The sequence below is a fragment of the Callorhinchus milii genome, unplaced genomic scaffold (assembly GCF_018977255.1).
Source record: "Callorhinchus milii isolate IMCB2004 unplaced genomic scaffold, IMCB_Cmil_1.0 Scaffold3, whole genome shotgun sequence".
Taxonomy (NCBI): domain Eukaryota; kingdom Metazoa; phylum Chordata; class Chondrichthyes; order Chimaeriformes; family Callorhinchidae; genus Callorhinchus; species Callorhinchus milii.
The window spans coordinates 41,065,240-41,088,021 of record NW_024704744.1 but is presented as its reverse complement, the minus strand read 5'-3'; the positions used below and the strand labels follow the sequence as shown (position 1 = coordinate 41,088,021).

The 22,782-nt window shown below is 44.0% G+C and overlaps 2 protein-coding genes across 3 annotated transcripts; one reads left to right on the top strand and one right to left on the bottom strand.

Annotated features, from left to right (window-relative positions):
- The first annotated feature begins 864 nt into the window (after positions 1–864).
- Positions 865–15,923, top strand: si:dkey-261l7.2. Of its 2 annotated transcripts, XM_007908424.2 has the most exons (8): positions 865–1,117; positions 3,410–3,470; positions 6,653–6,833; positions 9,090–9,179; positions 9,926–10,005; positions 10,933–11,096; positions 13,800–13,910; positions 15,501–15,923. In XM_007908424.2, exons 3-8 carry the CDS (start codon positions 6,709–6,711, stop codon positions 15,594–15,596), a joined length of 666 nt encoding a protein of 221 aa, XP_007906615.1. In that variant the 5' UTR covers positions 865–1,117; positions 3,410–3,470; positions 6,653–6,708; the 3' UTR covers positions 15,597–15,923. The 2 variants fall into 2 exon arrangements, with proteins under 2 accessions (XP_007906615.1, XP_007906617.1); XM_007908426.2 differs by lacking the exon at positions 3,410–3,470.
- A 780-nt stretch (positions 15,924–16,703) lies between these two features.
- irak1bp1 (interleukin-1 receptor-associated kinase 1 binding protein 1) lies at positions 16,704–21,912 on the bottom strand. Its single transcript, XM_007908423.2, has 4 exons — positions 21,605–21,912; positions 19,110–19,175; positions 18,194–18,324; positions 16,704–17,357 (listed from the first exon to the last, which is right to left on the bottom strand). Exons 1-4 carry the CDS (start codon positions 21,881–21,883, stop codon positions 17,087–17,089), a joined length of 747 nt encoding a protein of 248 aa, XP_007906614.1. The 5' UTR covers positions 21,884–21,912; the 3' UTR covers positions 16,704–17,086.
- Between the last annotated feature and the right edge of the window lie 870 nt (positions 21,913–22,782).

The following is a 22,782-nucleotide window of genomic DNA, read 5'->3' as shown; positions in this document are numbered from 1 at the left end:
CCCCCCCACCCCCCCTCTCTTCTGCCTCCTTCAAGGACAGTCTCAAGACCCTTTTCTTCAACAGTGCCTTCAGTCAGCCTCATATCCCTGCCCTCCACACCTCCTGATCGCAAATCCAGATCGGGTCCATGACTGTCCATTGCTTTGGGACATCCTCCTGACATTAAAGGTGCTACACAAATGTAATTTGTTGTTGTTGCCAATCTGACCCTAAACTCTGGGAACTAAGTAAAGCAGAATGTGTTTTGCCTGGAGAGAGAGAACACAAAATACCAGACAATGGAAACGACAAATTATGTGGAACTCTTGATACTTTGCTTTTGGGGACTTTTAAGCATGGCCATTGGTTTCTATGCCCATCAGATATCTTAACTGACCAAACAAGTCTCAGCAGTCACTCTCTGTGGTGAGATGAAATAAGATAATAATCTTTACGTTTGATATAGCGCCTTATCATGTTGTCAAGATGTCCCAAAAGTGCTTCACAGGATACACTGTAAAGTCGATTGACTGTATATTGTGGGCGAAATGCAAAAAAAAAAGGAAATACATGGACTAGAATGAAAGCTTCGGACTTAATCGGGTTCCACCTTGAAAGATAACGATCGGGTGCATAGTGAACAAGGTGTGCAGTGCAGGGGCTGACCGGGCTGGGCTGGGCTGGGCTGGGCTGACGCTTTCTGGTTGAGTTTGCAGCTCAGTCCTGACGTGGCTGAGATTGAATCGCCTGGAGAGAGAGAGAGAGAGTGAGAGAAGAGAGAGACTCGTGTGGACAAACCATTGGACGAGAATGATTTGTCTGGAAACTTGATCGCCACCTGCAGCCTGTGAGCTGTGTGTGTATCTGCCCCATCAGCTGCGATCCACACACACACAGTCTATTTGCATTAGCAGAGCTCTCAGTTCCTGTTTGCTCGCACTGTTTCTCTAATCTACTTTGCAAAGCCCCACACAATACAGGTAGTGAGTTTGCAACATCCGTGTTGCCCTGTGTAGTGTTCTCAGCCCCTGACACCAGCAGCAGATCATACTTGAAGACATAGGAGTGTGTTAGTGCTGGGAAGGACTGGACTCCTGACTTTTCCCCCCAATTTAAATAATAAATAACCATTGCTGGGTAAGTTATACCCATTTCCTACTCACTTTTGTTATCCTTTTGCTCCAGATCCAACTCCCAAGTGCTTGGCTGTTTTACTCAGCTGCAAAGGGTTTCACAAGTCAGCAGCTCTTGAGTTTTTACAGAATGTTTTTCTTCTTTTTTAAAAAAAAGTTATCAACGAAGGGCTTTAAAAATGTCTTAACTAATGTAACTGCGATCTCTTGTTTATTTTGTTTTGTTTTTCTTCGCTTACAAAGGGGGAGGCATTGGTATGTTCACTGGTTTGTTTGTGGTGTGAAAGTGGACGATTATTTATTCAGTGCATTCGTTTACTTCTGAGAAGATGAATGACTTCTCCCAACAAATTTGATGTTCAAGCGTTTACGCCCCAGAACTTTTTTTTGGGGGAAAAAAAACGCACCAAAACGTACATTTGCCCCAAAATGTGCATTTCTCGTATTCCCTAAACGTTTGCAATCATTTCCCTGTGTTGAAGCAGTCACTCAGTTCCTCACAGGTGTCAGTCCACAACACAAAATCACTCATATTTCATATTTCAGCAAAAAAAATGGCAACTTTACAGTGGTGCATTTCCGATGTGATGTTGAGGGATAGAGGGTTACGTTGCCTGGTGGCGTCGCTGTGGAGTGGGGAGGCACAGCTGTGTGTGTGTGTGTGTGTGTGTGTGGTGTGTGTGTGAGAGCACATTCCCAGCCTCTCACTTCCCAGTCCCTTTGCAGCAAGAGTTGGATCTTGTGTCCAGTCGTTCAGCAGGTACAAGGGGAAAGCATCGCCAAAGCCTCACACAGGCAGGCGTTTTATATCTCTCTGCTACTTAGCAGCACCAAACCATCTTTATGGAGGCAATCTTGCTGCTCCATGTACCAGCCATGTAAACGCGAGATAGCAGTAGTAAGGGGACCATCAGCTGTCTCACTTTTAAAATGAATCTGCTGATGTAAGTGGGCAGGCTAATGTGATTCTAAATTCATGAAAGTTTCAGCTTTCTCTGATCACCTGTGTAAATCAATCACACTCTCTTATTTTATTCTTCCTTTTACCCCTTTGAAGGCTCAACCTCTGCACCAGGCATGAGAAGGACGATAGGTGGATCACAAGACTATTTTATACCCACAACCTGTGCTGTTCCTTTAAAGCAGGGGTCTCTATTTGGAGATGGACTTTTGCTGCTTCTATTGCCCATCACCTAACCTGAGCAATGCCTCATGCTGAATGGTGCTTTGCCAGTTGGTGTGTAATTCCTTACCTGTGTTTGGATCATGGACATTTTGTAGGGAAAACTATTTGTCTCAAAGGGTCACCCTCAAATTTGAAAACCTAACATTACTGTACTGGGTATATGTAGAGACAACTCCAACTCCTATCATGACATTCCCTGGATTAGTGAAGGAAATTGATTAAGCTATTAAATGTGCTTCTAGCGATGAGGACTATCCTCCAGGGAGGGGTGATGGTGGGGGGAGTGGGGAGGTAATCAGGATCTCCTTGCAGATGAGCTGTGTCCAACTTAATGTCGGAATCGGAGCTGCTTGGCAACTTAATGTCAAAATCAAATGAACTCTAGAGGTCTTGTTAGTCGGTTCCTGAGTCAGGTGGGTCCACAGCACTCCAAAGGCACAACTGATGACAGACTCCCTAACCTGGCTCATTGGCAGGACTTGGAGCAGCCAACACTGGGAGCATAAGCATTGGGAACTTGATCTGGTTTGGAAGCGCTTTATCATGCTTATGGGTTTGCGTGAATATCAGACACCCGGCTGACCAAAAGGAAATGATAGCCAGAGGAGGAATAGGTTTGGGCTGTTTTGTTTGGAGTATCCAAACACCCCTCCGCCTCATAACATCTGAAGGGAGATACAGAAACTTTTGATTCAGAAAATGGAATGGCAGAGAAAATAGAAAGATACTGGACAAAGCTGTGCCCTCAACCACAAAAATAACACAAGGTAGAGATGAGATATGTTCCATGAGATTATGTGAACAACCAAAAGATTGCCAAATAAGTAAGACTTTCTTGGGTCAGGTGGGTGTCTGACACAAGGAAACCCATCACCATGCTTATGAGAATTCAAACCACACTGATAGTGCTCCATTTATATGCCACCTACACATGGCGTTTTCTCCAGTGTCTGGAATGGACTGTGCATTCTCTACCTGGAGGGATGAACCCTACTTAACCTAATTCTAGAGAAGTATGGGTTCATCAAGCATGCAATAGCTGATAAATTGTGTCTTCATTGGAGAAATGTGATGATTGTTGGCAATCTGCATCTCCATTTTCATTGTCAGTTCAATGGTCTGAGCGAGGGGAATGGATTAATTCAAACAAATTGTTGAAGTTCGTCGTAAAGTGAGTACCAAACATTTCCTCATTTCTTTTAAGTTCTTGAAAGTACAGTCCTTGAGCCAATGATGTGGAACAGAGGAACTGTACAGATGATTTAGTAGCTTGGATGTTGGCCGTTGCTCTGTGTAAAAAGTGCAGTCATTGCCATTGCTGTGTGGAAAATCAACTCTTGAGTTCTGATCAACAACAACAAATTGCGTTGATATAGCACCTTTCACATTGGGAAGACATTTCAAGGCAGTTGAGGGATTTAGATTCAGGAGGTGTGGGGACAAGTTGGGAGGGTGGGGGGCATGTGGGGTGGCAGTCGGAAGATAACTGAAGGTGTGGTCAAAGAGCAAGGTTTGAAATGGACATGAAGGAGACTAGGGAAGGAGTGGGGAGAAGGGACTTTGGGATACAATTCCAGAGAGTGATACCCTGCTTCTGAACTGCAGAATTGTCAAAAAGTGTTTAGTGGACTGTGGGAGGATCTGAAATGGCATTTGTATTTATATTCATCCATGCATTAACAAGTTCAGGACTAGTCACTGTGTCTTCTAGACAAGCTACAGAGATTTGCTGCCACCAGAGTATTATTCAGAACATCTGCAAATGTGTGTTGTACAACAGGATTAGTATGCATCACTTTGCTCATAGTCTAATAATTATATGATAATCCTTACATTTGATAGAGCATTTTTCACATTGGGAGGACATTTTGGAAAGAAGTACCAGCACACTTCACACAATTCACTGTAAAATGTGTATTTTCTAGGAGAATGTGACAGCCAATATTGTGTACAGCAGTGTTCCACAGACAGGCATGAAGCAAATGACAAATTTTCAACAACAACAAATTGCATTTATATAGTGCCTTTCACATCAGGAGGATGTCTGAGGGAATTATTGGCCAGGACAACAACAACAAATTATATTTGTATAGCCCCTTTCACATCAAGAGGACACCAGGAGAAACTCTATGCAGCTATCTGGTCAGCTATATTGCTCTTTTCGAGATTATTGTGACTGGGGAAGGGGCAGGAGGAAGTTGAATAGAAACCACGGAACGTAGACACAATTTTGACAGTAAAATGATGAACAATGGGATTTTTTTAAAATTCAAGAACTACATTAAANTTTTTTAATATTAAAAATCTGTGTAAACAATAACAACAAATTACATTTGTAAAGCACCTTTGACATCCAGAAAGGTTCTATATAAATGTATATATTGTATTGACTCTCACTGACTGTGTTTACGTGAGAAGAGTGGGTGTTTGTATAAAGTAATGAAAGGTTTGCTGCTGCTTGCGATATTGTCTCCAGTGTTTGCCCATAGATACACAATCAATAAACGTCCAAGTTAAAACCCGTCTGAAGCACTTTGAAACATCTCAAAGACATGATAAGGCGCTATAACAAATGCAGTGATTGTTTCTAAGCCCCTGTCTTCAGGGGAGGAGTTGATTAAATTCAGAGAAAGAAAACTAGTTTTCTCTTAAAACACATAATTTGTTTTGGTTCCATTAGTATCAATGTGTTACATACCAAAATGACTAATTCCCAGTACAATATGTTTCTCAGTGTTTCTACAAACTGCAAGCAGCTTTGTTTTTTTTGAAAGTACATATTTATTTATAAATATAATATTTGGTACAACAGAAATCCAAAACAAACACAACATCTTCTGTTACAATTTTTTCCTTTTCTCACGATACAAAAAAAATTCCATTGTTTACAGTACATTCCTTCACCGCACATAGGTTGTGCACACATTTTTTGAGACGCTCCCTCTAACACAGTTGGGAGTTACCCCTGTGTACACCACATCCATGTGCGCGCCCGCGCACACCCTGATAAGGTGCGCTTGCTGCTTTTGGAAAGTGCCCAATGTGCACTGTATGCGCACATGGTTACCATACATACATTTTCGGGATGCTCTTTGGTTACAAACTGTAAATAGCACAATAGACAATCGAGCCTCAAGCTTTAAGCCAAGCCTCTGCCATAGCCTTTTCATTGTACTCTCACATACCTCCCAACGTTTCAAGTGGCTAAGGCGGGATACAATAAAAAAACATCCCTGTGAGGGTGGCAAGTGGCTGGTCTGTGTGCACACATGCAGCAGCCTCGCGAGAACGGTTTAAATTGGAGCAGGGAAGCAGCTAGGCTGTGTGCGGTTATGCACTGGCCTCTCTTAAGATTAATGCAGGAAATGTATTAATTCAACTGGGACAGCTGGTTTAGAGGGTTAAAACGTGACAGTCTAGCGCAATCCGGAACTGGTGGGAGGTATGCTCTCAGATGAGGAGTCCTGCCAACGAAACAATTAATTGCAGCACACACGCATGCACCCACACACACACACATATTTATCTATGCATGGTGATGCAGATCATAGAATAATAGAAATTTACAGCACAGAAGAAGATCATTCACCTTATTGTGTGTTTGTGTGTGCTTGCTCTTTGATTCGACTTCAAGATCCTCACCCTTGTCTTCAAATCCCTCCACTCCTCTGCACCATCCTACCTCTTTGACCTCCTCTCTCCTCACAACAGTGCCCGTTGCCTTCGTTCCACTGGATCTGACCTCCTCCTTGACCCCGAGTTCTCCGCTCCACCCTTGGCGGCCGTGCTTTCAGCCACTATGCCCCGAGGCTCTGGAACTCCCTTCCTCACTCCCTTCGCCTCGTCCCCTCTCATCCTATTTTCAGGTCTCGGCTGAAGACTTTTCTTTTCGACCACGCCTTTGGTCACCTTCCTCCCCCTCCCCCTGGCTCGGCACCGGGATCCGTTACTGCGAAGCGCTCTGAGACGCCGCCCGACGTGGAGGGCGCTATATAAATCCAAGTTGTTGTTGTTGTTGTAGGGCTATGCTTTCAGTCCCATTTACCTACCCTTTCTCTATAACCTTGAAGATCAGTATAAGGTGGGTCCTCCATTTCTTTTTCTCAATATTTCGGCTTTTTTTGTGTTCTCAATATTTATGAGCCCATCATATTAACAGAACGCCACTTTTGATGGTTAAGTCATCTGTGTGGTTCTACCTGGGTTTAAAATGCGCCTGAGTTCTTTGTGCGAGTGTTCTGAATCTAGACCGACTCGGGTTCTTAAATGTTGTGTTACCCCTGGAGACTGTGTCCCATCATCTTATGTGTCAATTTAAATAAACTTTTTTTTGTCAATGTTCTTTTACTTCAGTTCCTGTTGTTATTTTTCTGCCTGACTGAAAGAAGGACGTAGCGTTCAAAGCTGAGATGCCCCAACTAACTCCAGCCATAGCTTTGCAGATTGGTTTATTGATATCTGCTCTTCCTGCGCAGTACCTTCTGTCCCGATGGTCTGGCAGTGATCGTAGCCAACGCATCCAGGCATCGAGAAGGTAGGAATATGAGCAATTCATTTCCTGTCCTTAAATTTATTTGGTGTACTCATCAAAGTAGTAGAGATTTATACTAGGGGAGGTAGCTCTTTGCTGCTTTGTGCACCCAGCTTCAGTTTCGGAGACTCCCAGGTCCGGTTCTCGTCAACCCAAAATTATAAAGTTCCATCTGCTCTATCCCAAGAATATGCCTCAGTCCTCACTTCAGCTATACCAAATGTAAGGATTATTATTATTATCATTTTTGGATTTGTCACTGCCATACTGGTGAATGTTTCCATTTCCTACACCTTTCATCTATTCGCCCACAAATTAAACATTCAATTCACTTTACAGTATATTCTGTGAAGCGCTTTGAGATGTCTCTAAGACGTAATAAGGCACTATGTCAAATGCAAGCATTATTATTATTATCTTTGGAACTTCTCTGAGTGAGAAGTGTTTTATGCTGTGGGATCACGCAAACTAGGAAATAGGTTAAGACCCAACCTTTTCTACCATCTGCATTTGAATAGATGTATCCTCATGACAGTTGCTGTCACCTATGTCTGCACTCTCACAGGTTGATTTTAAATTGTACCTTGTAAGAAGCAAAATTCAACTTCATTGGTTAAAAAAATGTTTTTCCCAAGTGCTCAATTAACAGGTCACCACTGTCCTCAAACACCACTGTTCTCTCACTGAACAGCAGAACCAAGTGGACTGCACAAGGCAGAACATGTATTAGGTTTATTTTCTATGGAGTTGTGCCTTGTGTTGTTTTCCTTTTCCTTTTTATTCCTTGTTGCTCTTTGATCGGTCGGCCAGTCTCTCTTTTTTGCCATTCTGTCACTGCCTTTGATTTCTCTCTTTCCTCTTCCTACTAGTTGCTCACTGACATCTACACCTGTCCCATTGAAATTGAAGAAGTAAAGAAAAGGATAAAGTTTACTGTATAATAAATTATTTTAATCATTTAACGGAAATGAAGATGTGGCATTTGTCACACATTTAGGCCATCCAAAGTGACTATTTTGGTATTGTGCTGATTTTGTGTTTTCGTAATGGGGGAAGTTATTTTTTTAATGGGAGGAAGTAAAGTTAGTAAGTAAACTAGAAGAAAGAGTTTCTCAGCTGAGCAGCTTGTTGTGTCGTTAATGTATAAGCCACATCATAGCACAGCAAGTCCTCAAATATTAGTCAAAGGCAAATAAATGTTCCACTGTTTTCATGGAGAAATTGCTGAAGCTTGATACTGAACCCAAAAGAAGTCTTCCAATTGAGCCATTGCCACCACATAATTTTGTGTCACGTGTGGGGTGGATAACTGAAGCACTGGCATCTGCCCAATCTGATTGTCAGAAGGACGTTTTGTTCCATTTTGTTAGTCTCACCAATTGTATCCACTCCCTTCATTCTCTCCTGAAGACCTTTGATTCTCTCCTGCCCCCCTCTTCCTTTCACTGAAGTACAGATCCATAGACAACAGGGAACCTCAGGTATCTTTCCCAAGTCACTATTATTCCATGGACCCCAGCAGTGAGAGCTGCAGGTTATTAACCATAAGAGGCTTCAGAGTCGTTTACACAACATTCAGAAATGAGCATCTTCCAGGAGAGGCTCCGTGAAAAGCGATCAAAGTTCACTATAAAATATAGCGACATTTTTGTAGGCAAACATGGCAGCCAATTTGCGCACAGTGATATCCCACAAGACAGCCATAAGAAAACTGAACAATTATATCTGGGGGATAAAAGACACGTTGACCAAGACATGAGGTTGCAATGTGGACCTCATTCATTCCGGAGGCAGCAGCTGCCAGTTGTTTCTAGTTCACCGGCTGCCTTTTTGCTGTAAAATGGCTGAATTCTGATTTGCTGGGACACCATCGGTCACTTATTTCTTTTCAACACACGCGTAAAGTGACCATGGCGATGACAAATGAGCCCGAGGGGTGACCATTTTGGCTTCCTGTACTTTAAATAGAGGTCGACTTCCAGGTCAGCAGGTTACCACTGACTTTACTTCCTGCTTTGCATGTGGACAGTTGACAATTTTTGCTTTTTCTGTGGGAAACTGCAAAGTGCACATATGCTCAGTCAAACTCACTATCACATATCGCTATTTTGAGATTTACTGGATCCCAAATACTGCATTTTAATATGGCTGTGTTTTATGCAGCATAAATGAAGGAGAATCAGAGTTTCACACACTAGGTTCTGTTTTGGGTGGAGGAGTACCTTCTGTATATACTGAATGTTTCCAATTTTTTTTAAGGTTACTTAATACCTGGAATCAATTCAGGAAATCTTACTTCAATCTACAAGCGTGGAAGGATTGGCTACAACAGTGGCTTGTCAATGCCAGGTAGGAAATGACCAATAATAAATTTCAATGCACCTCATTGGAAAACTGTATCTTGGCAGGTAAGAAGAGCAAATCTCAGAATTATGAGGCTGACCGTAGTGCAGTAAATGTTCTTTTAAGAAGGCACACTGGAAAATCAAAAAGTAAAAAAAATTACAAATCTTGTAACACATTTTTTGTTAAAGATTTTTTCCCCGTTGGTGTTTTACAGATCCAAAACATGGATGACAAAATGGGAAGAATGTATCACCCAGTCACTCATGCATACTTTCTACAGTGAGACTCCGTTATGACACCCTCTGTTGTAACACATTCATTTATAGCATGATTGAGATGTAGACCCCGACATTTACTTATCAAAAAAATCTAAACTGTATGCAGAAAAATGTCTGATTTCAGCATACCAGAAAAAAAAGTCTGACTTCCAGATCAACAAGTTGCCACCAATGTCACTTCCTGCACGGGAAGTAATATTAGTGTCAACCTGATGACTCGGAAGTCAGATATTGTTTTGGCACACGGAAGCCAGTCAGCTTTCTGCAGTCAATGCAGAGGAGCTGATTGGAGTTTACATCCTGTTATAACGCAGTTGGGATTTTATGGATCCCAAGTACGGTGTTATAATGGGGCTCTACTGTGGTAGAAGCTTTGCTCATGGTTGGGGACAAGTAATCTTTGCATAATTATGAGCACAGAATGGAGAAAGAGCTTTCCAAAACATTTCCTATTTTTCCTAATATTTGCAGGTTGGACCATGATGATGATCTTGCAGAGTCCCCTGCAGTGGAAGTGTTTCTATTGAGAGAGAAGAAGAGTTATTTTGGAGGTAATTGCATTGGGTTGCATTGTGTGTCACAGACTGCCTAATATGCTCTAAAGTTTCAGAAAACTATCAGCTTTTGCAATTCTTAAAGACTAAAGAGAGTATGATCTGCCCTGGCTGCTCCGCAGCTGTTAGGTGGTATTTGCATAACTTTTTTTTTACCTTCAGTGAAATTTCTTTGGATTCCAAGAATCAAGGAAACATGTTCTCCTCTGCTGTTCTTGTGATGTCAGTGAGGTCCAGTTAATGATAACTGACAAAATATTTGATTGCAATTTCTAAAAATTGCCAAAGCATGAAAAAGGTTGGCAATCAGTCTGACAGTTTTAAAATCACAATTAGATTTTTTTTATATAATGCAAATTCACATTTAGTACTTCCCACCCCTTTAGCAAGTATCGTCACTTGGACCCCACTGTTCTGCCTTTCCTTCCAGTTGTGTGCCAATGCAGAACCATCGACTCCCGAGACATAGAGTACTGGTTCGAGTATTACTATTATAAGACCTATCTTCCCTTGTAAATACAATAGAAAATTACCCACATTTAGTTTAAATGGGTTGACAAAGATAAGCAGGAGAGTGATCAATGCAGTGAGTTGTCCCACAGCCCTTTCAACTCTGGGACCTGCATTAGAATTAAGACCGAATTGATGGGAGGAGAACCCTTTTCTAAAGCCCTGAAGCAGCCAGTTTCCCCTCCCCTGCAAATTATTGTCTTTTAATCTTGCAAAAAATGTAAAACATGGAAAAAGGTCACTCGGCCCAACCAGTTAAATCAAACCCATTTAAAAGAAAAACTTTCAACCAACTTGTTAAGCTTGGATGTAAATATTATTCAAAGCTCTAGAATTAGTCAGAAGCTCTAGAATAAGTCTTTGGACGGGTTAAAAACATTCTACACTTTTTCACTGGTGTTATTATGTTATTAGGCTCACCTGATCCTCGCTCACCGAAGCCATCACATGTTAAATACAGAGTGGGGCAGGTCATCAGACACTTGGAGAGTGGATTCCGTGGGGTGATTGTAGGATGGGATGCGAGCGCGAAAGCTCCAGAAGACTGGATCCAGGAAAACTATTCTCCAAATGAGCAGGTATGGGAACCTTGTCTATTGGAACACAAGTACAAGAATAGGCCACTAAGTCTACGGCAACTCTCTTTAATTTAATTTTCCTGCCTTTTCTCTATGGCTTTGAATATAATATTAATATTCTTATTCATTTAGAATCAGCTTATCTCTCTCTTGACACCTCACTTGACTCCATCTATGAGGCAGTCTTATGTTCATTTTCATAAGCATTTGTACAAAGAAAATATAGCATGGAAACAGGCCACTCGGCCCAAGCAGTCCGTCCCAGTGTTTATACTCCACATGAGTCTTCACCCTTTCCTTACTACCTCCCGTAACCTTCCATTCTTCTCCCCTTATGTGAAGGTCCAGCTTCCGCTTGAATGCATCTATGCTATCTGATTCAACCACTGTTTCAGGCAGCGAGTTCCACAATCTCATTACCCTCTGCGTCAAGTAATTCCTCCTAAATTCTCTTTTAGGTCTGCTAGTCACTATTGTATACTTGTGTTCCCTTGTTACAGATCCCCAATCAGTGGAAACTGACAATTTATGTTAACCTTATCAAATCCTTTTATAATTTTCAGGGGATTCCCAAGGAATTTGGATTTCCCTTTCATCTTAGCTTTTATTTTAAGGTTATATATGAGAACGTGAGGTAATTTTTAATAATAAGTTCATATAAAGGAACATGAGTTCATATATAAAACATCAAATCATGTGTACATATGCAAAGGCAACTTTGTTGAAGGAGTTGGTATGGAGCAGCCCCTATTGTGTAATGACAAGAGCCGCAGCTTACAGAGCAGGAGTTCACTAGTTCGAGATCCAGTTCCTGTGGTTTGCTGAGGTTGAGGCTGCATGAAAACGCTACATTAGCGCCAGCTTCCTTAGGGTTAGAGAGTAGAAACTGGAGTTCCTGCTCTTAGTCTCTATGCAATACATTCTCCTGGTTATGCGCCTGTGGAGCACTCAGGTGAGAACGAGCCAGACCTGGCTGATGAGTTGACTGCCGCCAACAACAACAACAACAACAAGATTCCATTTATAAAGCGCCTTTCACGTCAGGAGGACGTCCCAAGGCGCTGTACAGTTGGGTCATGACCCGAGCAGGGGGGAAATGGTCAGGGTGAGGGAAGGGAGGGAGCAAGGAGGGGGGAAATGGTCAGGGTGAGGGGAGGGAAGGGAGGGAGCGAGGAGGGGAAGAGAGTCGAGAGGGGAGCTGAAGGCACGGTCAAAGAGAAAGGTTTTGAGACCGGCCTTGAAGGAGGAAAGGGAGGAAGCAAGGCGAAGGCACTGGGGGATGGAGTTCCAGAGCCTGGGGGCTGAGAGGCTGAAGGCCCGACCACCGATGGTAGGGCGGTTGGGGCGGGGGACGTGGAGCAGACCGGAGCCAGAGGAACGGAGGGTACGGGCAGGTAGGTAGGGGGATAGTAGGTTGGAGAGGTAGGAGGGAGCAAGGCCGTGAATGGCCTTGTAGGTGAGGATGAGGATCTTGAAATCAATCCTCTGGGGGATGGGGAGCCAGTGGAGGCGAGCGAGGGTGGGAGTGATGTGGTCCCGAAGCCTGGTGCGGGACAGTACACGAGCTGCAGAGTTCTGAATGACCTGCAGCTTGTGGAGGGAGGTGGCGGGAAGGCCGGCGAGGAGAGAGTTCCCATAGTCCAGCCTTGAGGTGACAAAGGCGTGGACCAGGGTTTCAGCAGCGTGAGGGGTGAGGTAATGCCGTAGTCTGGCGATGTTCCGGAGGTGATGGAAGGCGGTGCCAGTTGTGGTGCGGATGTGAGGGAGAAAGGACAGCTCAGGGTCGAACAAAACGCCGAGGTTCCTGACTGGCTTTGAGAGGTGGAGAGTGCAGCCTTGGATGCTGATGGTGTCAGCGCCTGAGGTGCGGAGGCGCTGACGTGAGCCAATCAGGAGGGCCTCGGTTTTTCGCACGTTGAGCTGAAGAAAGTTGTCTCTCGTCCAGGACTCGATGTCGGACAGGCAGCTGTCAGGACATCGGTGGTCGTGGAGTTGAGAGTAGAGGAGGAAAGGTAGAGTTGGGTGTCATCCGCATACATGTGGAAGTTAACTCCATGTCTGCGGATGATGTCACCAAGGGGGAGCATATAGAGGGTGAAGAGGAGGGGACCGAGGACAGAGCCCTGAGGGACACCACATGAGACAGTACGGGGGGTGGAGGAGAAGCCATTCGTCGAGACAAAGTGAAGACGGTGAGAAAGGTACGACCTAAACCATTCAAGGACAGTGCCTTGAAGGTTGAGGTGGGAGGACAAGCGGTGGAGTAGGATAGCGTGGTCGACCGTATCGAATGCTGCCGATAGGTCGAGGAGGACGAGGAGACAGAGGGAGCCCTGGTCACAGATGGTCAGGATATCATTGGTGACCTTGACCAGGGCAGTTTCTGTGCTATGGGCAGCACGGAAACCTGACTGAAGGGGTTCAAAAAGAGAATGGGTGGAAAGGAAAGAGCGCAGTTGGGAGGCGACAACTCTTTCCAAGACCTTGCCAAGACTCACACCATGAACAACAATCACGGCAATGGGGAAATCAGAATCCAGAGTCAAATGGCTTCAAAGTTAAAGCTGCATTTATGAATTTGCCAAATTCTGGACATTCTGAAATGCTATATAAATAGAGTAAACCTACCCAGACATCTGGGGAATACATTTTCTTGATTCCAAAGATAAATGATCACTGATTATTCGATGGTTTTGTTACTAGCACTTGAGAAATACTCCACATTACAAGGTTCTGATCCACTCATCAGATCAAAGAAGCCAAGCTACAGCCTACGTAGCAGAAGAGCAACTTGTTATAATAACAGGTGTACAGGTATGAGAGAAATTTGAGAATTTGTTGTATAAACAGAGGCTGGGAATGCATCATATTCAGCTGATTCAGCTATGTAAATAGCCTACTGGCCTTTCTGGTACTGCATTCAGTATTTTTCCTTAAATCACATGTGCAAGCACCTCAGTACTTGAGTATCGAGTTGCTGAAAAGCTGAAGAAGTGGTTTCAATGTTTTTCCATTAAATTGAAGAATGTGGGTTCCTTACATAGAGGTCAATGCTACAAACAGATCTGGCTGTGAATCTCAGCTTGAAAAAGTTGATCCCCATTAAAGTGTCAGTGATTTGGCCTTGGAGTGTGCAGCATTGATTTACTAGAATGATTCCTGGTGTCAAGGGCCTAAATTATGATGAAAGGATGGAAAACTTGGTTTGTGATCTGATCGAGGTGTATAAAATTATAAAAGGGTTTTGACAGCCTGAATAGTAAGCAACTGTTTTCTCAGGCGAGAGAATTGAGGATGAGAAGCCCTCTTAAACTTAAACTTATGGCTAAACCGTTTAAAAGTGAAATAAGGAAACATTTTTTCACACAGCGGGTGATGGGAATTTGGAATTCACTCCCCCAGATGGCAGTGGAGGCAGAGTAAACTGAAGAATATAAAAAGCAAATAGATAAATGCTTGACAGACAGGGGTATCAAGGTATAACGGAGAGAGGGCGGGGAGATGCAATTGAGTTGCAGATCGGCCACCATCTTGGAAATCTGTGAGACAAGCTCGATGGACTGAATAGACCTCTCATGCTTCTATGACTATCTTCCTAATGCAGCTACTCCTGTAAGACATATGGGCCATCCTATATATTCTATCATGAGAATGGTCATGAGCATGAGTAAACAAACTGAATGTCTATCATTTTAATATCGTTAGCATCATATGTATATATTTAAATAATACATGTATTACCAATGGTTTCCTACTTTAAGTAACTGCTGCTGGAAATCTGAAACAAAAACAGACGTCGCTGGGAACACTCAGCAGCTCAGGCAGCATCTATGGAGAAAGGAAAATGAGTCAACGGTTTGGTCCACGACCCTTCGTCAGAACTGGGGCATGTTGGGAGGGAGAGGCTTTTAAGAAAAGAGAGAATTGAGGATGAGGCCATAACAGCTCACCTTCCCCCTCCCCCTCTTCGGTGACCATTCCCACATCATCTTGGACCCAGACACACCTGATCTGCCTTTTTGTTACAAGTTCTTTTTCCCTCCACTTTTTGTTCTGCAGTATTAACACCTCTATTCCCCTGCTTTGTTGCAACCCCCCACTTTGTTTTACATCATTAACACCTCTTTAACCCATCATCCCCTGTCCTCTACCCCATTTTCTCCTTTATCTTCCTTGCCTTGCCTCCCCCTCTCTGTTAGCTCTTAAAAGCCTCTCCCTCCCAACATGTCCCAGTTCTGACGAAGGGTTGTGGACCTGAAATGTTGACCCACTTTCCTTTCTCCTTAGATGCTGCCTGAGTTGCTGAGTGCTCCCAGCAACTTCTGTTTTTGTTTGCTGGTCATATAATTCAGTTTTACTGTCCAAATTGTGCAATCTTTTCTGATCAACTTTTTGTGGTTTTAGGTGCATCACCCCCATTTGGAAACATATTTCAGGATGTTTGACGGAGCCCAGTACTTAATGAATCCCTGGCTTAAAAAAATGTACCCCCATGACTGATTGATCAACTTAACTGAAATAAATGTTTTCTTCAGAAAGTGAAGGTTGCCAATGTTGAAGATGTTATGATGGCATAGTAAAACAATTTTTTTTAAAAAAAATGACAAATTATTGGCACATATTGTATGATTTGCTTTTTAAAAAATGACATACAATTTATATCAAAAACTAAGGAGAAAACCATGAATTTGTGATTTCTTCTATAAATAGGTGCACAGTTAGTGTGTGACTGTAGTATCTTCACAAATTGGGAGTCTCACCGGTAGCTGTTCTGGGAAATTTCAACTTTTCTTGAGTTCTTTATAGCTTTTAAACATAAAAGTCCGGTTTCACTTGGATCGTACATTGCAGTCTCTGTTATGTAATTATAAACCTCACACTTTGGGCAATTAAGCTCTTCTAATACTTTCTGGGTGAAAGTGCCCCCAAAAGACTGCCATAAACATTGAATTGACCAGCTATTCCTTTCAATAAAATTATTGTGAAATTATATTTTATTATATTAAATTAGTGAATTTTAATATTACCTTTTAGGGTTACATTTCAGAAATTAGCTTTTAAAAATGTTTCAAACTTCCTGAAAAGATTTCATTTTACTTTCTAAATTTACTCTGTTATTCTCACTGACAGAGTTGATGTATAACCACTAGTAACCCACTGCCAGGATGCCAATAATATGATGAGGATTTCCAAATGCAAATCATTGCCCAGAGCTGCCTTCTGCTTGACACCTTCTTTCCCCCCCTGTTCCAATCTCATTCCCACACCCAATAATATTCTTAATATCTTATACTGCAACTTTGTTCAATGAGGGACCAGATTTGCAAATCATACCATTGCTACCACAGTATTTAAAAATATGTACTTACTGCTGAATATGCCACACGTCGTGGACATACATGGCACACACATTCAAACATAAAAGACTTTTGCTGTGTAGACTGGGATCTGCCCCATGAAGCCAAATTGAAGTGGTTTCTGCCTGCTTACTGAACATGTAGTAATTATTCTGCATTCTCTGGCAGGGGGATCAGTGGCTTGATGCTCTGTGCTCTTAATGCATTACAAAACGATGTGTAATATAATATAAAGATATTGGTCATACTATCTCAGTTACTCTCTTTATTTATCCATTTGAAAGATGCATACAGGAAAAGAGAGTGAGGCCAGGACTCTGGATGTTTTAAGGAACTGTTTGATGTTGTAATGGAACCGTTATTTTAGAAAAATGAGATCAAAAGAACCAAAGGACCTTCTTCAACCTACTTGTAAGTCTTGCAATTACATTAAGCATAGATAAGAACTACCACCATTAAATGTTAAAGTGCTCCCAACTCTATTAATGTCCTACATTAAATATGACTATTGAAATTCATATTTCTGCATATTTTAAAACGCACTGGGATTCGGAAGTGGCTAGGAATGTTTCATGTTTTCTTCCATTCTAGAAGCAACTCTTTGATTCTGGGAAAGTTCAGATACTGGTTTCCTTAATTGTTCCTCTTCAGTTTGTCTTTGGATTTAAGTTCAAAACTCACAAACACTTTGGAATTAACAGTCACGGAGGCATTACTGATCTGCTGCTGAATGGTTGGTGACCTTGAGCTCACAACTGATGCTGATTCAGAGGCTAGCCCCTCAGATTCTTTGACCTCTTCCTCCCGGATTACCAAAGGCCTTCCTAAGGACTGCCCAAGCAATCGACACACTTCCTGTGCTTTACACCGAGCATTAGCAACAGCTGTAAGACATGCTTGCCGTCTATGAAACAAAGAGAAAAATGATTATATTTTAATACACTTTTACCTCATTAATTTTCTCCCCCCCCAAAGCAATTTAACCCCTAGTGGGTTACAGTTTGATGGGCATCATTATCTCATTCAAGCAATCATAAACCTGTTTGAGCCTTCTCACTGACTAATTGTAGGTTATTTTAAAAGTGTTCATCACAGCCAAGTAATTAACTGGCATCCATATGAATGAACCTGTGCAAGTTGTTGTTGGGATGCTAAATAGCAATCAGATTTGGGAATTCTGGTTGTATTTGCTCCTTCCTAGCCTGTGGCATTGAAGGTAATTTCACCCCTTCTCATCCATATGGTTTCATATTATGTCAGACTAAATGTTATGTCCAACCAGCAGAATACAGTTTTACTCCCACTTTCAGCATCAAGTACCCATGCCAAGTAAAGAATACAACATAAAACTTAATCTACTCCAAACAATGTCTCCAAACCCGATTTTAAAAAATACTACTTGCAGTATGCTTTTTCCACACGACTCTTCAGCTTTCCTTAGAGCCTTTTTGTGTTGGAGCTCATTTCATATAGAACTCTTACAACCAGCAGAAGGCTGCCAATTTGCTGGACTGAAAAATACCTCTAACTCCCTAATATCATCCAGTCTCAGATATCACTTTATAAACGCCCAATGCCTAAAAACTATATTTTCATTGCATCTATGACACTGAAGAGGTGTAATGACAAATTGTAAAACAAACAGAAATATTATCTACTACACAACAAAAACAAAAACCACATCCTCAAACATTTATTTTGGGTTTGGGTATTGTGTGGATCCAGCACTTTTCAGATTACCTGATGTTTTCCACGGCTTCAGCTGTGTGGTAGAACTGAGGTGAGCTCACGATGACAGAACTGTCCAGTTTCTCAACCAGTAGGTTACACAAATTCTGCATCTTACCAAAGTCGCTGAATATAACACAGATCTGTGAATGTGGAAATAATCTTTAGCAAAATCCAAAGGGCCGAAAAGCACATTCTTTGAACAAGTCAAATTTACTTCTCTACAATGGAGAATGATTGATCTGATTAAAACCACCATCTCTCACCTATGGGTCAGAGGGTTGTGGGTTCAAGCCCTATATGGTAGGGTCTTTAAACTCACAGTATAGTGGGGTTTTGTGGGAGCACTGCATTATTGGACGAAACGTTAAACTTAGGTCTTGTCTGCCTGTTCAGGTAGAGGTAGAGGTCATGACACAATTGAAAAAGAGAAGGCATTTCTCCTGGTATAAATCTCCTGAAGCAGTTTGAACTGTTTGAACAATGTATTGAGGCACTATAATAATAATAATAATAATCCTTGCATTTGATATAGCGCTTTTCACGTCAGGAGGACGTCCCAAAGCGCTTCACAGAACACACTGTAAAGTGAATTGACTATATTTGTGGGCTGTATATTATTAAATGCAAGAATTATTATTAGCTATGGCATTGCGCTTTGAGACTTTAACTTTAGAGGTGGTATATAAAATGATAGTATTTCTATCAAATGCAATTAATATACAGCTTTTTCATACACATTTCATTCATTGATGAGGATAGCAATCAGCAATGGGAACCCTAGCTGATTATTTCTCCTTCCCTAACTGAACTGATGCTATCCATAGTACTTCCACCTCTCTCTTAGCATGTCCTCATCAGGCATTGACACACAAATACAATTTGCACGAGAGGTAATTTTATAGCAGTTAAGACAGGACTAAGGTACCTCTGTTTCCATCTGATAGGCATTCTCAACTCGGCGGATATCTTTTGTCACAGTAACATTGTTCTCCTAAAATATCAACAACATTTTTTTTTAAAAGATGCACTAGTAATGATTCTCTTTTTGTGCAAAAATCATTCAGAAAGAAAAAATATAAGCCAGTGTCCCATTGAGCACATAATACCTTACTGCAGAGAGCAAGTAGTCTGAGTTCACTCATTTGGGAGCAAAGACATTTATTTAAGATGGTAAGTTTTAGAGTGGGAGCACTTTCTGTTCAAAGTATTTTTTTAAATAAAAAAAATCTATCTTGATAAATATTCCTTATTTAGCTCTCCTGCTTGGCTCTCGTCAATTCCCCCTCCTCAGGTGCTGACAGTATCACTATTCATGGATGCACTTGCCACATCACCGAGCCAGAACGGATCCTTGGTGTCTTGTTTGACCCTCAACTGTCCTTTAAACCCCACATCTGTGCCATGATCCATTCTACTTTCCTCGACCTCCGCAACATTGCCCACCTCTGCCACTACCTCTCCCCTCAGGCCACCGCGATCCTTATTATTGCTTTCATCACATCCAGGCTTGACTATGCTAACTCCCTGCTTGTTGGACTTCCCAACTCTTCACTCCACAAGCTGTAGATTATTCAGAGCTCTGCAGTGCAGTGTTGGGTAGAGCGCTGCATTGTTAGAGGTGCCTTCTTTCAGATGAGACATTAAACGAGTGACCAATCTGTGCCTGTTCAAATGGATGTTAAAGATCCCATGGCACTATTCAAAGAGAGATGGGTTGCTGCTGGTGTGTTGCCAACAATCCCTCAGATAAAACTGTTCCACTTTTATTTTATTTTAATCAACCGGGTGACTGACTTGACACCGCAAGGAAACCCATCACCCGGGGATGGGTTAAGATAGATAAACTATCATTGTTTGTGGAACAGTTCTGTGAAGCGCTTTGAGACCTTCTCCTGACGTGAAAAGCGCTATATTAAATGCAAGGATATTATTTATTTTAAACAGCAAGAAGTTTGCCAGACAATGCTTTCGATGGCGATGCAGTTTTAGCTGGTTAGACTCCAGCACTACCTCAACGCACACTCTGGCGTCACCAAGGCTTGGCTTTTACCAGCCTGGACAATACTCTCTGGAATCGGGTAAGCAGGGTGCATCCTCCCAGCAAGACCGCATTCCTTTCTAAACACTGGGAAATTTCTATGTGCATCTCTCGGTTTGGATACTTTTAACCCATCCCCAGGTGATGGGTTTACGTGCAGTGTCAGTCAGTCACCCGGGTGATTAAAAGAAAAAATCAAAACACAGTATCGCTGACTAATATCTACAGGGAACACCACAGTAGTTATTCAAAGTAATCCTATTGAAAACAACAACAACAACAACAAGATTCCATTTATAAAGCGCCTTTCACGTCAGGAGGACGTCCCAAGGCGCTGCACAGTTGGGTCATGACCCGAGCAGGGGGGAAATGGTCAGGGTGAGGGGAGGGAAGGGAGGGAGCGAGGAGGGGGAAATGGTCAGGGTGAGGGGAGGGAAGGGAGGGAGCGAGGAGGGGGAAATGGTCAGGGTGAGGGGAGGGAAGGGAGGGAGCGAGGAGGGGGGAAATGGTCAGGGTAAGGGGAGGGAAGGGAGCGAGCGAGGAGGGGGTAGAGAGTCGAGAGGGGAGCTGAAGGCTCGGTCAAAGAGAAAGGTTTTGAGACCGGCCTTGAAGGAGGAAAGGGAGGAAGCGGCGAAGGCACTGGGGGATAGAGTTCCAGAGCCTGGGGGCTGAGAGGCTGAAGGCCCGACCACCGATGGTAGGACGGTTGGGGCGGGGAACGTGGAGCAGACCGGAGCCAGAGGAACGGAGGGTACGGGCAGGTAGGTAGGGGGATAGTAGGTCGGAGAGGTAGGAGGGAGCGAGGCCGTGAATGGCCTTGTAGGTGAGGATGAGGATCTTGAAATCAATCCTCTGAGGGATGGGGAGCCAGTGGAGGCGAGCGAGGGTGGGAATGAAATGAACAACGCAGTGTAGAGGACGTCCTCCCGACCGTAAAAAGCGCTATACAAATGTAATTTTGTTGTTGTGGAGTAAGATCTCCGTGGCTGTTTGTGGGACACAGCTCTGCTCAATTGGCTGCGGTGAATTCCCCGCGTCCCGTGAGGCGCTTTGAGACGGCTCAATGACGTGATTGGACACTGCATCAAATGCAAAAGGATTATTTCGATTTAGCGCTTCTCAAGTCTTCGAGGCGTCTCAAAGTGCTCCGCGGAACATCCTGTAAAGTGAATTGTGGGATTATCATCAGGAATGTGGAAACTTGCCCAAGGTTTCACTGCTGGGAATCAGACCCAGGTCTGTGGTTTGCGAGGCGAGTGCTCTGAGCACTTGGTATACACTATTGATATACACAGCACGCGGATCTCAGGCTGGTTTTGAGCCACTCAGTCAGATGGTGAGGGAGTCTGGGGGGAGGGGGGGAGCGGCTGTGGCTGATGTACCCGGAGGCCGAGGCCGCGGGCGCTCTGGCTGATGTAATCCACTCGGCGGCTCACGCTGCTCCGCGCCTCGGCTGCCGCCTCTTTCCTGCTCCACACTAACACCCGCACCCGCGCGCGGTCCGGCGGCGCCGACAACTCGGCCGACGAGCTGACGTGGACCTCCCGCCTACCCGGCTCCGGGGCTTGTGCTCGGCCGCGGAGCTCAGGCCCCCGCGCGTTCTCCTGATCCGAAGCCGGGACGAGAGCAGCGAAGACCCGAGCAGCGGGAGCCAGCGCCATGGCGAGGGGGCAAGATGGCGCCGCCCCCTCCCGCTACTATGGCAACCAGACGCGGGGGGTTGTGGGGACTGTAGTCGCGGCGCTGACGCCGCTGCGAGGAAACGACAGTTCCCAGAATGTATGGGAATGCGCACGCGCCGTTCGGTCGCGCTGGGCTCCCCCCCCGGGTTGTGTGTGGCAATGATGGCTGTTCAGCTGCCACTCACACCCTCTGCAAGGATTGCCCTCACTAACACTTGCTTCAGGCGGTTGTGGGTTCACGCTGACAACGCCGTGCAATGACACAGCGCCGCTCGCGCAGGGTAGCGGCCCAGAGCGCTCGACGGCGGCGGAGCATGACCCTGAGCCGGGATGGGGGGGGTGCGGGGGGTGCTGACCGCGCTCAGGGATACTACCCTACTTGAGGGGCGCACGGTCGAATAGGAAGGTCTTACGGCACGACTTGAAGATGGGGAAGGAAGGGGGAAAGATGGAGGGATAGAGCGAGAGTGTTCCGGAGCTTCAGGGCGGAGTGGCTAAAAGAGCAGCCACCCATGGTGGACCAAGGCACGAGGGACGTGCAGTAGTAGGCAGGAGCCGGTCGAGCGGTGGCTGCAGATAATGGGATTGGGGGTATGCAGTTCGGAGAGATAGGAAAGTGCCAGGGCATGAAGGGATTTGAAAACGAGCGTGAGGATCTTGAAATCAATCTGTTTGGCGATAGGGAGCCAGTGGAGCCCGGCTAGAACTGGTGTGGTGGGTGGACGGAGTTTAGTGCGGGTGTGTATGGGAACGGGCTGACACTGCAGTGTGTTGTTGGGTGAAGCACTGCATTGTTGAAAGGGACGTTCTTCAAGTTACATGTAAACCACAATCTCGTCTGCCCATTCAGTTGGATGTTGACAATTGTACGACGCTGA